The 19,024-nt window shown below is 44.2% G+C and overlaps 1 protein-coding gene across 1 annotated transcript in view; it reads right to left on the reverse strand.

Annotated features, from left to right (window-relative positions):
- The window catches only part of LOC137531796 (cadherin-related family member 3-like), an 84,161-nt gene that overhangs the window by 40,781 nt on the left and 24,356 nt on the right, over positions 1-19,024 (reverse strand). The window contains exons 6-9 of the mRNA XM_068251756.1: positions 9,807-9,911; positions 6,516-6,706; positions 5,945-6,122; positions 1,121-1,280 (exon numbers count right to left, since the gene is read on the reverse strand). Of these exons, the coding sequence (XP_068107857.1) occupies positions 1,121-1,280; positions 5,945-6,122; positions 6,516-6,706; positions 9,807-9,911 (634 nt within the window). The remainder of the gene's footprint in view (positions 1-1,120; positions 1,281-5,944; positions 6,123-6,515; positions 6,707-9,806; positions 9,912-19,024) is intronic.

The following is a 19,024-nucleotide window of genomic DNA, read 5'->3' on the forward strand; positions in this document are numbered from 1 at the left end:
GTTGCCTCTTACAGCCACAGCCAGCCAGCCAGCGCGCATAACAAGCTGGAGGGGAGCGGAGGACGGGGGACCCAGGCGAGGGAGGGGGGGGGGGTCCGACCCCCCTCCCCGCCGCTAGCCCCAATACCCCCTTCCTGCCCGCTATTACCTCCAGCTCGGGCGGCACTCCACACCCACGGACGGGCGGGTGCCGCCCCCTCAGAAGCGCCGCCTGAGGCAAACGTTTCACCCCGCCTCATGGGCGGGCCGGCCCTGAATCCACCCTTGGACTATGCACTAATTTACATTAATCTTTACATGCCAAGACAGTGCACATAAAGTTTACCAGGAGTTATGCAAACTATGTAAAAGCATTATGTGAATAGTGTAACTCACGTAATACTCACAATGTATACATGGCTTGTGTAATGTGTGATACTGGCTGGCTAATGCTGACCAAGTCAGCTATTAACATTGACACTGACATTAAACAAGCAATATAAACATTGTGTGTATAAGGGCTGGTTCACACTTGTCACTTTTGCAGCACTTTGCTGATAGCTGATGATAAGCAAAGCACTGCTGCTATGTATCCCTATGGATCTCACTGCAGAGTTTGCAATTTGAACAAATCGCAAAAGTGCTGCATGCACTGGATGCAGCAGTTTGCAGCACTTTGGTGACGATTGTGCTGTGATTCTCGTTCTATTGAATGGAAATCACATGCGCCAATCTCGGTAAAACGCAAGATTTTGCCTGCCAAATCGCAATAGCGAATGTGATTCAGTGCACATTGTGAACCTGCCCTAAGGCTAGCTACACTATCTACGCAACACACGTTATATAGTTTACACAACTCAATGAATTTGACATGCTCTGTTTGCCAATGTATTAGTGAATGCACCCCATCCTGCTGTGCAATGGAAGTATTTGCAAACTATAGGAGACTTGGGGCTCATCAGTGGAGACAAATCAGGTATGCATTATAATTGAACAAATTAAGGATGATTTAATTTATTTACAAGAACCCTTATCCTTTAAGGAAATTAAAAATATTCCACTGAAATGGATGCAGTAAGAAGAGTTGTAATAGTGATCTTTAAAACACATTTGACACATCATTCTTTGAAAGCAATCTCACCTTTATAATGCGCGAATCTGCCATTTGCTGGAATAATTTGCCTGCACCGACTGGGCCGTTGCTAGGAAGATATGTCAAGACATCCGGGGGAATATCAGAGTCGTGACAATTCAACGTTGCAACAACTGTGTCTTGTTGAATCTTTTCTGGGCTTGAAAAACTTCAGAGCAGATATGTTACTCAGTGATTATACATTAAAAGTGAAAACAGTAGCAAATGGATCAAATAAAACAGGAATAGCCATGGATGGCATGATAACTATGGCAAACAAAAAGGTTCTGGCTAGATTCTGATTGTTTACATACCTTTTAGATATATATTTAACAGAATTAAAAAAAAATACAGGTGTTCTTTACTGACACCAAGATTGTGTTCTATAAACATGTACATGATGCTATTTTTCATAAATAAAACAATAGCCAATTAAAAATGTATACTTTAATGCTGGTGTTTCACGTGTATAATTTAGATTATGGTTAAAGTTTACCTGACTGAGGGGGAAAAAATTAACAGATATAATTACCTGGATGATATATAGACTCTCCAGACGGAAGCAGGACATTTGGGCATCTCCTATCGATGGAAGTTTGGGCACTGCTATAGGGGCTAGGGGTGTAGCTAGAAATGACTGGGCCCCATAGCAAAAAAAATGTTATGCCCCCCCCACCCCCCACACACACAACCTTCCAACCCCACGTACCTCAGACCTCCCGCCCAAACATTCCTCCAGGACCCTCCACCTCAACATTCCCACACCCCTCTAAGTACAGTATAAGTAGCCAGGTCTATAGGTGTCCCCAGTTTAGGTAGTCAGGGGCGTAACTAGAAATCACAGGGCCCCCTTGTGGCAACAGCAATTTAAACTAAATACTGTACAAACGTTTTAACTCATACATGAACATTATGGAAAATCCAAGTTGAAAATAAACTGTGAAGATAAACAATTTCATCCATCCTTCTACTGAAAAATATATTCATTCTTTTTAGAACCTCCCAGTTTTATTTTCTGTTTTAAAAAGCTAAAAAAGCAGGTTTAATGCTATTGTCTCATATGATGATGATTCAGCTTTTCCTATAGTCTCGCAGTTAGCAATCATGTGACCCCCAACAAGACAAATTCAGCAATCATGAGGCCCCTATCAAGACAAATTCAGCAATCGTGAGGCCCCCAACAAGACAAATTCAGCAATCATGAGGCCCCCAACAAATCATGAGGTCCCCAACAAGACAAATTCAGCAATCATGAGGCCCCTATCAAGACAAATTCAGCAATCATGAGGCCCCCAACATGACAAATTCAGCAATCGTGAGGCCCCCAACAAAACACATTCAGCAATCATGAGGCCCCCAACAAGACAAATTCAGCAGTCATGAGGCACATAAATAGACAGCATTTAACATAAATAGGCAGAATTCCCCCTTAATATGGTAGACACCTCTCACCTGACTTCTCCTGTACTGGCTGCTGTGCCTGGCAATACTGTGTTTGGCTGGATTGGGGATGATGTGTGGGCTGAAAGGCCTGGCAGTGATGCTGTGGCCTGGCTGGTGGTGATGCTGTGGCCTGGCTGGCGGTGATGCTGTGGCGGGTTGGCTGGTGGTGATGCTGTGGCCGATGCTGTGGCTGGGTTGGCGGTGATGCTGTGGCGGGTTGGCTGGCGGTGATGCTGTGGACGATGCTGTGGCTGGCTGGCGGTGATGCTGGGCTGTGCTTGACTGGTTGAAGTAAATGCTGGCCTGACTGGTGGTGATGCGGTGGCCCTTTTGACAGTGATTCTGGGCTGGTTGGCTGATGGTGATGCTGGGCTGGCTGGCCTGGATAGTTTAGGTAGTGACAGGTGCCCCCTAGTTAAGGTAGCGCCAGGAGTCCCCCAGTTTAGGTAGTGACAGGAGCCCCCCAGTTAAGGTAGTGAAAGGAGCCCCCCAGTTCAGGCAGTGACAGGAGCCCCCCAGTTCAGGCAGTGACAGGAGCCCCCCAGTTCAGGCAGTGACAGGAGCCCCCCAGTGTAAGTAGTGACAGGTGCCCCCCAGTTCAGTTAGTGACAGTGACCCCCCAGTGTATGTAGTGACAGGAGCCCCCAGTTTAGGTAGTGAGTGACAGGGACCCCCAGGTTAGGTAGTGAGTGACAGGCGCCCCCCAGGTTAGGTTGTGAGTGACATGGACCCCCAGGTTAGGTAGTGAGTGACAGGCGCCCCCCAGGTTAGGTTGTGAATTACAGGGGCCCCCCAGGTTAGGTTGTGAGTGACAGGGGCCCCCCAGGTTAGGTAGTGAGTGACAGGGACCCCCAGGTTAGGTAGTGAGTGACAGGCACCCCTCAGGTTAGGTTGTGAGTGACAGGGACCCCCAGTTAGGTAGTGAGTGACAGGCGCCCCCCAGTTAGGTAGTGAGTGACAGGCGGCACCCCCTAGGTTAGGCCCCCCTCCCCCGGGCCCACTCAGGGAGGTTTTTGGGGTCTAGAGGGGTCACAGCATGAGGGAAGAGCTTGGTGGCACGTCGGTGGGGAGGGAGGAAGGGCCCCCCTCACCTCGGGCTCTCCCCTCTGCGCTCTCCCAAAAGTCGCGTCAGAGGCTAGAGAGAGACGCATCCGTGGAGCGCACGGAAGGTATGTATCTGCCGCCGCTGCCCCGCCGCCTGCATATAGACTATTTAATGCTGGAGGGGAGAGCCCGAGGTGAGGGAGGGGGGGGGGGGCGTCCTCCCTCCCCACTGACGTGCCACCAAGCTCTCCCCTCACGCTGCGACCCCTCCAGCACCTAGCGGGGCATCCTGCTGCAGGCCCCCAGTGACGTAGGGCTCGGGCGGGCCCCATAGCAACGCTATGGTTGCTATGGCGATTGCTACGCCCCTGGTAGGGGCCCATTGAATTTATTGGTAAGGAAGGGAAATTTGGGCGTTCGCAGTGCCGACTCCCGATATTTAGCGTCCACAGCAGGTGCACATATGTCCTCTCCTTACCGATAAATTAATTGGGCCCCTATGGTGGCGCCTAAAAAAAATCTATTTTTTATTGTTTTTTTCTTACATTTTTTTGTCTTGTTTTGTATTTTTTACCATCGGAAGGGATGGTTAAGGTAAGCAATGGGGTAGGAAAAGTTAAAGTGGTATGAAACTCAGCATTTCTTCTTTGCGCTAAAAGATTATTTACAGCATAAAATCTACTACCACAAAAAAAATTGTAGAAGAACAGCATTCAAACAGTTAAATACAGCTCTCTCTTCTTCAATGGAAAGCTTGCTGCCACATCTGAAGAGGTGATAACATTATATTTTGTTTTCATTCCTTTCTCTGCTACAATTAGTATACATTCCTAGTTGTGTTGAAAATGAGCTCTCTCTCTGTTGTAGAAGTGATCACTAGATACATTATAATATATAATTAAAGCAGCTATGCAATAAGTTGCAATGGCAGCTTTCAGAGCAGATAAACTGTACTTTGGGAACATGGATTAATTTGGCTCTCTTCTTTCTGTTTTAAGAAAGCAAACTTTGTTTTCCACAGCATTTTAGTAAGGCCCAGTGCACACCAAAAACCTCTAGCAGATCCGCAAAACGCTAGAGGTTTTTGAAGCAAATTTTCAGAGTGATTCCAGGCATGTATAGAGAGGTTTTCTCTAGCGTTTTTTGCAGCATTTTTGTGTAGCAGATTTCAAATAGTGTTACAGTAAAGCTGTTACTGAACAGCTTCTGTAACAAAAACACCTGGAAAGCCGCTCTGATCTAGCGTTTTTCAGAGCCGTTTTCCACTTTCCTCTACTTTAACATTGAGGCAGAAACGCCTCAGAAATCTAAAATGCTGCAGCCCCCGAGTTTGCGTTTGTCAAAAAACGAACTGCTCTGGTGTGCACCAGCCCATTCACTTTCATTAGCCAAGCGTTTTTCCCCCTGCAAGCGTTTTTAAAAACGCTCTAGAACCGCTCTGGTGTGCACCAGCCCTAAGTTGGCTTTTAGGACCATTGTAGCCCTTTACACAATCCCATGAGTTCTGGTTCACCATGAGCTTGCTGGTTAGTCTGTATTCTACAAAATGAAGAGGTGATTGCAGGAGACATCCGTCGTGTTATGCTGGAGGGGCAGCTCTATAGTACCCAGGTTCATCCATCTAAGGACTCAGCTGTGGAGACTTGCCAGAGAGGCTGAGGGGTGGCCAATACCCCTGCTGCGCAGACGGGCCCTGCAGGCCGCACCATCTGGTGAGTCGTTATAATTTGGGGGGAGATACCTATGTGTCCCTTACCCTGGATGTCATCTTAAATACATCTGCATGTTCAGCTGAGACTACAAGGGGTGTCTCCAGTGTTATTGTAGGACTGGACTATTTGAGCGCTTATCTGCTTTTTCTGGATTCACTTTTTATTACTGATAGCGCTCCACCTGAGTTGATCTGGTGTATTGTTTGGTCTCACCTGTACTTTATTGTAAAGCGCTTATATACTTGTGTATTCTGTATTCTACAAAATGAATACATTTTCTAGAAAATAAAAAAACTGTCAAATCTGTAAGTGACAGCAAAATAGGAAGAAAGTTATTTATAGTGCATTTCACTCTCAAAGAAATCTATATTTTATATGCATGTATTTTAAATTTTACAATTTTAGGCAATGATGGTCCTTTACAAAAAAAACTATATAATGTATAATGCTAGTTATGTTTTGTGGTACACCTTTCCAATATTGGACATGTTTTGGAGATTAATAAAGCCCCTTTTCCAGTACACGTTAACAGGACAATATTGAAAGAAGCAATATAAAATGTAATACAATAAACACTTCCATGTTTTTCTAGCAGTCCGGCATATTCCATATGTCATGCTTTCCCACTCCTCACCTGTACAGGTAGGGTTCACAGAAGGGGGGGTTGTCGTTAATTGGCAGGATAGTTGCTGTGACTTGGATTGCTGCACACTTATTGTCCCGGTCGCACACTTTTACAGTGTAGGACTGAATATTCACAAACCCGAAAGCCTCACTGTCCATCTTGAACATTATGATCACAGTTCCAATCTCTGTAGGTACGAAATGACATACTCATATGCAAGTTGTTTAGTGTTGGACCAGTCAATAAACTCTCTCTGCAAATGACTCTAAATGAAAATTATCAATTATTATTTTTCAACTTATTTTTAAAATACCTTTTTATCACTTAACATTTGGTAAAGTACCAAAAAGTAGGTGTAAAATTACTGTTAAAAATATTTTGAGTATTTATCTCGTTTGCTGGAAGTTTAGAAGGCATTTCATTGACAAAGTGTAAATATATGACCTGGGGGAAAACTCAAGAGAAAACGTTAATTGTATATGGGCCATGGTGTATTGACAGCTGAAGGTAGTTGTAGACGTAGTCACTTTATATAAAAATTCCTCAAACACAAATAGAATAAAAGATTTAATGCCATCACCTCTGTTAATGGTGAAGTAGGGATTCCCGGGGTCCAGATAGAAAGTGAGGTCATTCATCAGGTCAGCATCAGAGCCTGAACAGATATTTACTGTTGTCCCTATTGGCAGTTCCTCAATCAGATCAATATTAGCCATGTTCCCAGAAGATATTGTCTTCATGGTAATCCCAGTTTCTGTGATGCTGTTGAAGCTGTGTAAGGTGAAAAGGGTTTATATCAAAGTGAAAAGGGTTTATATCAAAGTAGTTATACCATTAAGTCCACCAGAGAATGCATTGGCTTGACACCATCAAAGCCGACACAGGGTTGAGCTTAAAGAGACACTGAAGTGAAAATAAAAATTATGATATAATGATTTGTATGTGTAGTACAGCTAAAAACAAACAAACAAACAAAAAACACATTAGCAGCAGAGATATAAGTCTAAAGCCCCATCTACACGATACGCTTCTTTGTGCGATTCAATTACGATTCTATTTACGATCCGATGAAATCAGACATGTCCGGGATTCGATTCAATTCGATTTGCCATTGTTTTGCGATCGCGAATCGAATCCCAACCGGACATGTCTGATTTAATCGGATCGTAAATAGAATCGTAATCAAATCGCACAAAAAATCGTATCGTGTAGATTGAGCTTAATATTGCTTCCAGTAAAGGAAGAGCTAAGAAACTCCAGTTGTTATCTGTGCAAATTAGTCATTGAGCTCCACGACTTTCAAAGTCGCAGAGAACTCTGCCAGACACTTGAGATAATAAGCTTTAAAAGACAATATCTTTTTTTCCCTCTGCAGGGAAGATTCTCCAGAGCAGACTAGTGAACTTTTGAACCCATTTAGACTGCTGAATAGTGTCTAAACTGCAAATATTAGAGAATGATGCAATGTTATAAAAACATTATATAATATCTGAAAATAAAAATAATAGAATATTTTCTTTGCTACTAAAATTCTAGTAATTATCCGTATTACACAACCAATTCATTATAGCATAATTTTTTTTCGCTTCAGTGTCTCTTTAAGGCAACTGGTGGAAACAAGATCGAACAGCATGGAGAGAGTTAACCCATAAAATCGCCAAGAGTCGGATATGACTGAATGGATAACATCATCATCAATAGTTATACCATTATTAGTTCTTCAGGTTACCTTTGGGCCTTGTTTTTACAGGGAATGAGAAGTCATTACTGAATGGAAAATACTCACCCCTCCTTTCTTCAGCAGCCTTCTAAGCTAGACACACATAGAGGTAATATACGCATCCCTCCAACAAAGCTCAATGAAAGAAATACCAGCTGGGTGGACCAAACAAAGCACAGCTCCCCTCATGTTTCCTATAAGCATTCTGGAAGAAACCTGCTCAGATCTGATCATACCACTTCACAATTCTCAATGCAATACGATAACCACCAATTGCCCAATATGCCAAAAACCAAGCAAAGTGCATCACCCTGCAGCTGACAACACTCAGCTTTCCGTAAGGCACTGCAGAGGGATTCCAAAATGGTTTAGTAAAAAAAAATATTATAACATAAAGTATATCATCACAATTCTAGTCATATTGTAATTGATGCCATTACATTATTACATACAGTAGCAAGAAAAAGTTTGTGAACCCTTTGGAACTATATGGATTTCTGCACAAATTGGTCATAAAATGTAATCTGATCTTTATCTAAGTCACAACAATAGACAATCACCGTCTGCTTAAACTAATACCACACAAATAAATGTTTTCTTGTTTTTATTGAACACACCATGTAAACATTCACAGTGCAGTTGGAAATAGTATGTGAACCTCTAGACTAAAAACATCTCCAAGAGCTAATTGAAGTGAGGTGCCAGTCAGCTGGAATCCAATCAATGAGAAGCGATTGGAGGTGTTGGTTACAGCTGCCTTGCCCAAAACACACACCAGTTTTTGGTTTGCTTTTCCCAAGAAGCATTGCCTGATGTGAAACGATGCCTCGCACAAAAGAGCTCTCAGAAGAGCTACAATTAAGAATTGTTGATTTGCATAAAGCTGGAAAAGGTTATAAATCTCCAAAAGCCTTGCAGTTCATCAGTTCACACTAAGACAAATTGTCTATAAATGGAGAAAGTTCAGCATTGCTGCTACTCTCCCTAGGAGTGGGTGTCCTGTAAAAATGACTGCAAGTGTACATCCCCTCAGTGGCAGAGATCATATATAGTATTTTGCATTCATGTATTTGCCAGTCAGCTTCCAGCTTTCCAAATTCACCTCCTCTGTAACCACAATTCAAGATAGAAACCAGGGGCGTAGTAATAGGGGTTGCAGAGGTTGCGACCGAATCGGGGCCCTTGGGCCAGAGGGGCCCCGAAGGGCCCTCCCTCAACTACAGTTTTAGCTCTCTATTGGACCTGTGCTCATAATAATCACTTCTATAGATACTTTGAATAGTGGTAATCATTAAGGCCCAGTGCACACCAAAACCGCTAGCAGATCTGCAAAACGCTAGCGGTTTTGGGAGCAGATTTCAGAGCGATTCTAGGCATGTTTAGAGCGGATTTCTAAACATGCCTAGCGGTGTTGGCTGCATTTTTGTGTAGCAGATTACACAAATTGTTACAGAAAAAGCTGTACTGAACAGCTTCTGTAACAAAAACGCCTGGCAAACCGCTCTGAAGTAGCGTTTTTCAGAGCGGTTTGCGTTTTTCCTCTCCTTTACATTGATGCAGAAACGCTTCTGCAAACCGCAAACGTGCAGGATCGCATCAAAAAACGCTCGGTGTGCACTGGGCCTTACAAACTGTTCCCCATCCCCTTCTTGCACCTTTGACACTGTAGATGCCATTGTCAGGTTTTAGTTCACCGTATCAATTGTTATGTATAGAGTGCTTGGGGGGCCCCATTGTAAAACTTGCATCGGAACCCACAGCTCCTTAGCTACGCCACTGATAGCAACATTTCTTTGTATTCCATCCACCTCTGTCTGCAACTGCTAGAAATTTATAGGAAGCTTGCTGGAAACCATAGCAGCAGTACACAGCTTACCAAATACCCAGATTTCTGCCTATGCGTATGTCTCAATGGTTCATAAGTCTGCACAAAATATGAATAATATTTGCTGCATCCATTTGCAGCCTTCCTTCTTGATTGGATTTACTGCAATGGCATTTTCATTCTATCCATAGGGATACTGGCCTTGAATTGGATAGCCAAAGCAGTGGCCTGGGAAACACCACAGTAATGATGGGTAAATGGTCTCTTGTTGGTACACTTTTCATTAAAAAAAAAAATCAAATGGTCCATTGACAAGAAATACTTACTCACAGGTCAGCGTTGGGTCATTGTCATTTATATTAGTAATGTAGACCTTTAGGTTGGCTGAGCTTGCAAGAGCCCGATCACTTACGGTAACATTTATAGTGTAACTGAAAGATAATGATAGCAAAGAGTTAGTGGAAAGCAATCTTCAAAGTCATTCAATGTACATTAAGCCTCGTTTATTAAATGTGTAGAGAAGAAGCATCCTTAATTTCCATAGTGGCAAATTAAATTATTTCATTAGGATATAAAGAAGAACTGTAACCAAGGATTGAACTTCATCCAAATCAGTAATTGATAGCTAACAGCGCATGTCAGTTGCACATATTATTTAATTCATGTATGCGCTATGTCTTACATTTTGACGGGTCAGACATAAAGGAAAATAGATATACAGTGGCTTGCAAAAGTATTCAGCCCCCTTGAAGTTTTCCACATTCTGTCACATTACTGCCACAAACATGAATCAATTTTGTTGGAATTCCACATGAACGACCAACACAAAGTGGTATACAGGTGAGAAGTGGAACGAAAATCATACATCATTCCAAACATTTTTTAAAAATAAATAACTGCAAAGTGGTGTGTGCATAATTATTCGGCCTGCTTTGATCTGAGTGCAGTCAGTTGTCTATAGACATTGCCTGATGAGTGCTAATGACTAAATAGAGTGCACCTGTGTGTAATCTAATGTCAGTACAAATACAGCTGCTCTGTGAGGGACTCAGAGGTTGTCTAAGAGAATATTGGGAGCAACAACACAAGACAGGTCAGGGATCAAGTTATTGAGAAATTTAAAGCAGGCTTAGGCTACAAAAAGATTTCCAAAGCCTTGAACATCCCACGGAGCACTGTTCAAGCGATCATTCAGAAATGGAAGGAGTATGGCACAACTGTAAACCTACCAAGACAAAGCCATCCACTTAAACTCACAGGCCAAACAAGGAGAGCGCTGATCAGAAATGCAATCAAGAGGCCCATGGTGACTCTGGACGAGCTGCAGAGATCTACAGCTCAGGTGGGAGACTCTGTCCATAGAACAACTATTAGTCATGCACTGTACAAGGTTGGCCTTTATGGAAGAGTGGCAAGAAGAAAGCCATTGTTAACAGAAAAGCATAAGAAGTCCCATTTGCAGTTTGCCACAAGCCATGTGGGGGACACAGCAACCAGGTGGAAGAAGGTGCTCTGGTCAGGTGAGACCAAAATGGAACTTTTAAGCCAAAATGCAAAACGCTATGTGTGGCAGAACTAACACTGCACATCACTCTGAAAACACCATCCCCACTGTCAAATATGGTGGTGGCAGCATCATGCTCTGGGGGTGCTTCTCTTCAGCAAGGACAGGGAAGCTAGTCAGAGTTGAAGGGAAGATGGATGGAGCCAAATACAGGGCAAACTTGGAAGAAAACCTCTTGGAGACTGCAAAGGACTTGAGACTGGGGTGGAGGTTAACCTTCCAGCAGGATAATGACTCTAAACATAAAGCCAGGGCAACAATGGAATGGTTTAAAACAAAACATATCCATGTGTTAGAATGGCCCAGTCAAAGCCCAGATCTAAATCCAATCGAGAATCTGTGGCAAGATCTGAAAACTGCTGTTCACAAACGCTGTCCATCTAATCTGACTGAGCTGGAGCTGTTTTGCAAAGAAGAATGGGCAAGGATTTCAGTCTCTAGATGTGCAAAGCTGGTAGAGACATACCTTAACTACTTCCCGACCGCCGTATAGACAAATGGCGGCCGGGAAGCAGACGCCGCAAGGACCGCCGTATTGATAAATGGCGGCGGTCCTTGTTTGGGCATGGGCGGAGCGATCGCGTCATCCGTGACGCGATCCTCCGCCTCCGCCTGTCGCCGCTCACTCGCCGCAACATCCCGCCGGCCATACGGAAGCGCCGGCGGGATGTTAACCCGACGATCGCCGCATACAAAGTGTATAATACACTTTGTAATGTTTACAAAGTGTATTATACAGGCTGCCTCCTGCCCTGGTGGTCCCAATGTCCGAGGGACCACCAGGGCAGGCTGCAGCCACCCTAGTCTGCACCAAGCACACTGATTTTCTCCCCCCCCCCCCCAGATCGCCCACAGCACCCATCAGACCCCCCCCTGCCCACCCCCCAGACCCCTGTTTGCACCCAATCACCCCCCTAATCACCCATCAATCACTCCCTGTCACTATCTGTCAACGCTATTTTTTTTTATACCCCCCCCTGCCCCCTGCTCCCTCCTGATCACCCCCCACCCCCCAGATTCTCCCCAGACCCCCCCCCCCAGACCCCCCCCCCATGCACTGTATGCATCTATCCCCCCTGATCACCTGTCAATCACCTGTCAATCACCTGTCAATCACCCATCAATCACCCATCAATCACCCATCAATCACCCCCTGTCACTGCCACCCATCAATCAGCCCCTAACCTGCCCCTTGCGGGCAATCTGATCACCCCCCCACACCAATAGATCGCCCGCAGATCCGACATCAGATCACCTCCCAAATCCATTGTTTACATCTATTCTCTCCTCTAAACACACACTAATTACCCATCAATCACCCATCAATCACCCAATTTTACCACCTGTCACTTTTACCTATCAGATCAGACCCTAATCTGCCCCTTGCGGGCACCCAATCACCCGCCCACACGCTCAGATTGCCCTCAGACCCCCCCTTATCAATTCACCAGTGCATTCATTACATCTGTTCTTCCCTGTAATAACCCACTGATCACCTGTCAATCACCTATCACCCATCAATCACCCCCTGTCACTGCCACCCATCAATCAGCCCCTAACCTGCCCCTTGCGGGCAATCTGATCACCCACCCACACCATTAGATCGCCCGCAAACCCGCCGTCAGATTACCTCCCAAATGTATTGTTTACATCTGTTATCTTCTCTAAACACCCACTAATTACCCATCAATCACCCATCAATCACCCCCTATCACTGTTACCTATCAGATCAGACCCTAATCTGCCCCTTGCGGGCACCCAATCACCCGCCTACACGCTCAGATTACCCTCAGACCCCCCCCTTATCAATTCGCCAGGGCATTATTTACATCTATCCTTCCCTGTAATAACCCACTGATCACCTGTCAATCACCTGCCAATCACCTATCACCCATCAATCACCCCCTGTCACCCCCTGTCACTGCCACCCAACAATGAGCCCCTAACCTGCCCCTTGCAGGCAATCTGATTACCCACCCACACCAATAGATCGCCCGCAGATCCGACATCAGATCACCACCCAAGCGCAGCGTTTACTCTCCTCTAAACACCCACTAATTACCCATCAATCACCCATCAATCACCCCCTATCACCACCTGTCACTGTTACCCATCAGATCAGACCCTAATCTGCCCCTTGCGGGCACCCAATCACCCGCCTACACGCTCAGATTACCCTCAGACCCCCCCTTATCAATTCGCCAGTGCAATATTTACATCTGTTCTCCCCTGTAATAACCCACTGATTACCTGTCAATCACCTGTCAATCACCTATCAATCACCCATCAATCACCCCCTGTCACTGCCACCCATCAATCACCCCCTGTCACTGCCACGCATCAATCACCCGCTGTCACTGCCACCCATCAATCAGCCCCTAACCTGCCCCTTGCGGGCAATCTGATCACCCACCCACACCAATAGATCGCTCGCAGATCCGACGTCCGATCACCTCCCAAGTGCAGTGTTTACATCTGTTCTCTACCCTAAACACCCACTAATTACCCATCAATCACCCCCTGTCACTGCTACCTATCAGATTAGACCCCTATCTGCCCCTAGGGCACTCAATCACCCGCCCACACCCTCAGAATGCCCTCAGACCCCAGCCCTGATCACCTCGCCAGTGCATTGCTTGCATCTATTCCCCCCTCTAATCACACCTTGAGACACCCATCAATCACCTCCTGTCCACCCCCTAGCACACCTACCTATCAGATCAGGCCCTAATTTGCCCCGTGTGGGCTCCTGATCACTCGGCCAAACCCTCAGATCCCCCTCAGACCCCCTTCCGATCACCTCCCCAGTGCATTGATTGCATCTATTTTCCCCTCTAACCACCCCCTGAGACACCCATCAATCACCTCCTGTCACCCCCCTAGCACTCCTATCCATCAGATCAGGCCCAATACAACCTGTCATCTAAAAGGCCACCCTGCTTATGACCGGTTCCACAAAATTCGCCCGCTCATAGACCACCTGTCATCAAAATTTGCAGATGCTTATACCCCTGAACAGTCATTTTGAGACATTTGGTTTCCAGACTACTCACGGTTTTGGGCCCGTAAAATGCCAGGGCGGTATAGGAACCCCACAAGTGTCCCCATTTTAGAAAAAAAGACACCCCAAGGTATTCTGTTAGGTGTATGACGAGTTCATAGAAGATTTTATTTTTTGTCAAAAGTTAGGGGAAATTGATTTTTATTGGTTTTTTTCCACAAAGTGTCACTTTCCGCTAACTTTTGACAAAAAAATAAAATCTTCTATGAACTCGTCATACACCTAACAGAATACCTTGGGGTGTCTTCTTTCTAAAATGGGGTCACTTGTGGGGTTCCTATACTGCCCTGGCATTTTAGGGTCCCTAAACCGCGAGGAGTAGTCTAGAAAACAAATGCCTCAAAATGACCTGTGAATAGGACGTTGGGCCCCTTAGCGCACCTAGGCTGCAAAAAAAGTGTCACACATGTGGTACCGCCGTACTCAGGAAAAGTAGTATAATGTGTTTTGGGGTGTATTTTTACACATACCCATGCTGGGTGGGAGAAATTTCTATGTAAATGGACAATTGTGTGTAAAAAAAACCAAACAATTGTCATTTACAGAGATATTTCTCCCACTTAGCATGGGTATGTGTAAAAATACACCCCAAAACGCATTATACTACTTCTCCTGAGTACGGCGGTACCACATGTGTGGCACTTTTTTACACCCTAAGTACGCTAAGGGGCCCAAAGTCCAATGAGTACCTTTAGGATTTCACAGGTCCTTTTGCGACATTTGGTTTCAAGACTACTCCTCACGGTTTAGGGCCCCTAAAATGCCAGGGCAGTATAGGAACCCCACAAATGACCCCATTCTAGAAAGAAGACACCCAAAGGTATTCCGTACGGAGTATGGTGAGTTCATAAAAGATTTTATTTTTTGTCACAAGTTAGCGGAAAATGACACTTTGTGAAAAAAAACTATTAAAATCAATTTCCACTAACTTGTGACAAAAAAATAAAAACTTCTATGAACTCGCCATACTACTAACGGAATACCTTGGGGTGTCTTCCTTCTAAAATGGGGTCATTAGTGGGGTTCCTATACTGCCCTGGCATTTTAGGGGCCCTAAACCGCGAGGAGTAGTCCTGAAACAAAAATGACCTGTGAAATCCTAAAGGTACTCATTGGACTTTGGGCCCCTTAGTGCAGTTAGGGTGCAAAAAAGTGCCACACATGTGGTATCGCCGTACTCGGGAGAAGTAGTATAATGTGTTTTGGGGTGTATTTTTACACATACCCATGCTGGGTGGGAGAAATACCTCTGTAAATGACAATCTTTTGATTTTTTTACACACAATTGTCCATTTACAGAGGTATTTCTCCCACCCAGCATGGGTATGTGTAAAAATACACCCCAAAACACATTGTACTACTTCTCCCGAGTATGGCGATACCACATGTGTGGCACTTTTTTGCACCCTAACTGCGCTAAAGGGCCCAAAGTCCAATGAGTACCTTTAGGATTTCACAGGTCATTTTTGAGAAATTTCGTTTCAAGACTACTCCTCACGGTTTAGGGCCCCTAAAATGCCAGGGCAGTATAGGAACCCCACAAATGACCCCATTTTAGAAAGAAGACACCCCAAGGTATTCCGTTAGTAGTATGGCGAGTTCATAGAAGATTTTATTTTTTGTCACAAGTTAGCGGAAATTGATTTTAATTGTGTTTTTTCACAAAGTGTCATTTTCCGCTAACTTTTGACAAAAAATTAAATCTTCTATGAACTCACCATACTCCTAACGGAATACCTTGGGGTGTCTTCTTTCTAAAATAGGGTCATTTGTGGGGTTCCTATACTGCCCTGGCATTTTAGGGGCCCTAAACCGTGAGGAGTAGTCTTGAAACGAAATTTCTCAAAATGACCTGTGAAATCCTAAAGGTACTCATTGGACTTTGGACCCTTTAGCGCAGTTAGGGTGCAAAAAAGTGCCACACATGTGGTATCGCCGTACTCAGGAGAAGTAGTATAATGTGTTTTGTGGTGTATTTTTACACATACCCATGCTGAGTGGGAGAAAGATCTCTGTAAATGGACAATTGTGTGTAAAAAAAATTAACAAATTGTCATTTACAGAGATATTTCTCCCACCCAGCATGGGTATGTGTAAAAATACACCCCAAAACACATTTTACTACTTCTCCTGAGTACGGCAATACCACATGTGTGGCACTTTTTTGCAGCCTAACTGCGCTAAGGGGTCCAAAGTCCAATGAGCACCTTTAGGCTTTACAGGGGTGCTTACAATTTAGCACCCCCCAAAATGTCAGGACAGTAAACACACCCCACAAATGACCCCATTTTGGAAAGTAGACCCTTCAAGGTATTCAGAGAGGGGCATGGTGAGTCCGTGGCAGATTTCATTTTTTTATGTCGCAAGTTAGAAGAAATGGAAACTTTTTTTTTTTTTTTTCTCACAAAGTGTCATTTTCCGCTTACTTGTGACAAAAAAATAATATCTTCTATGAACTCACTATGCCTCTCAGTAAATACTTTGGGATGTCTTCTTTCCAAAATGGGGTCATTTGGGGGGTATTTATACTATCCTGGAATTCTAGCCCCTCATGAAACATGACAGGGGGTCAGAAAAGTCAGAGATGCTTGAAAATGGGAAAATTCACTTTTTGCACCATAGTTTGTAAACGCTATAACTTTTACCCAAACCAATAAATATACACTGAATGGTTTTTTTTTAATCAAAAACATGTTTGTCCACATTTTTTGCGCTGCATGTATACAGAAATTTTACTTTATTTGAAAAATGTCAGCACAGAAAGTTAAAAAAAATCATTTTTTTGCCAAAATTCATGTCTTTTTTGATGAATATAATAAAAAGTAAAAATCGCAGGAGCAATCAAATAGCAGCAAAAGAAAGCTTTATTAGTGACAAGAAAAGGAGCCAAAATTCATTTAGGTGGTAGGTTGTATGAGCGAGCAATAAACCGTGAAAGCTGCAGTGGTCTGAATGGAAAAAAAGTGGTCGGTCCTTAAGGGGTAGAAAGCCCTAGGTCCTCAAGTGGTTAAAAGACTGGCAGCTGTAATTGCAGCAAAAGGTGGTTCTACAAAGTATTGACTCAGGGGGCCGAATAATTACGCATACCCCACTTTGCAGTTATTTATTTGTAATAAATGTCTGGAATCATGTATGATTTTCGATCCACTTCTCACATGTACACCACTTTGTATTGGTCTTTCACGTGGAATTTCAATAAAATTGATGCATGTTTGTGTCAGTAATGTGACAAAATGTGGAAAACTTCAAGGGGGCCGAATACTTTTGCAACCCACTGTATATTTAAAAAAAAGTGCTATAGCCATGCAGTGTGATGTTGCATAGTAAATACTCCCAGTGCAGAGGGGGCCCTAGGAATATCATAGACTGCTGGAGTTGTACAGCATATTCCTACTATATGAATAAGCTGTCACTCTGGCACACAGTGAACCAGCCAGCCATATAAAATGGAATCTAAAATGACATTAAGGTCACCAGTTTAACTTCCCTGGGGTTTCTTCCAGCCCCCTGTAGTCGCCCTGGTCCCTCACTGTCTTTCCATTCTTCTCCCTACAGCCGCTGCCACCTGAAAGCTGCAGGGTTGGCTCGGGGGTCTTGATCGCGCTCCCCTTGTAGGAAGCTGCAGGGTTGGCTCTAAGAGCCTTGACCGCGCTACCCTTGTAGGAAGCATTTGCGCTTGTGCAATTTGCAAAAATTGCAAATACACAGAACGCTGCCTCCCGGCAACAGGAGCATAACTGAGGCGTGCATGGCCCAGGGTTGCACATCTGCAATAGCCCAGTGACTGGCTGAGTCAGCCAGATATCAGGCAGACACAGCGGCTAAAGGAATAAGAACAGAAAGACAATGAGGAAACAGGATGGCAACAGGGGGCCGGAAAAATCCTAAATAATTTAAAATGGTGAACTTATTGTCATTTTTGGTTCCCTTTAAAAAAGCAACTAAATAAACACTCTCAGCCAGAGGAATTTATTTTCTGACCCCATACCAGTGCAGTAGTTAATATCTATTTTGTGAAACCTCTTTTTTAATTCATTTATAACATCTCTTAAGGTGGCCACTAATGGTCCAATTTCTAGCGCAAAATCGTTTGAGCGATCAGAAATTCTGATCGGATTGGTTGAAAATAGTCTCAGTTGATGGGCACAATCGATTATGAACGATTACAAAAATAGTCGTCTGATTGGATTTTTGTCAAACCAAAATTTGGATTTTCTTGATTGGTTGTGATAGATAGGAAGCAAAGATTGGTTCGTTGATGGTGTAGTGAACGATTTTTCTTCCGATCAGAATTTCTGATTGCTCAAACGATTTTTTGCTAGAAATTGGACCATTAGTAGCCACCTTACTCTTATAAGGGTGGATTTACTCTGTGCGCATTGCATAACGCAGACAAAGTAGAGGGTGAACAGTCACCCTGGAAAAACACAGAGACACCGGGAGCCCAAATGGTGCAGTATGTCTCAAATGATAGAAGAAGCAAAAAAATATAAACAGAGGGTACCCACAAAGGGAAGGTTGCAAAGGGGCAACCAACCACTGCAGTCAGGTGGAGATCAATAAACCCGATTCCACTCGGGGGTCCAGGCTAGCCGGAGATGGTCGCACTTTTTTGAGAAAAAAGGCCCTGGGGGTCCATAAACCGGGTTCAAGGGTATGCCCTAACCTGACCCGGGGGGCGGGGGGGGGTATACAATGCACAACAGGACAAAAAGGAGCAGAAGATGGTAAAATGAATTGAAACAATAAATTAACGTTTGAGGTGGTTTACTTCAATGAAGACAAACCTTGGCTCTTAACACAGTGAGTCACTGCATTGCATAACGCACACCTTATAATGTGTGCGTATAACTGCAATGGACGTTGCGCGTTATAACATACACATTCATTCAAAGCCTGCAAGCAGCGCGTTAGAATAA

The sequence above is a fragment of the Hyperolius riggenbachi genome, chromosome 9 (assembly GCF_040937935.1).
Source record: "Hyperolius riggenbachi isolate aHypRig1 chromosome 9, aHypRig1.pri, whole genome shotgun sequence".
NCBI classification, from domain to species: domain Eukaryota; kingdom Metazoa; phylum Chordata; class Amphibia; order Anura; family Hyperoliidae; genus Hyperolius; species Hyperolius riggenbachi.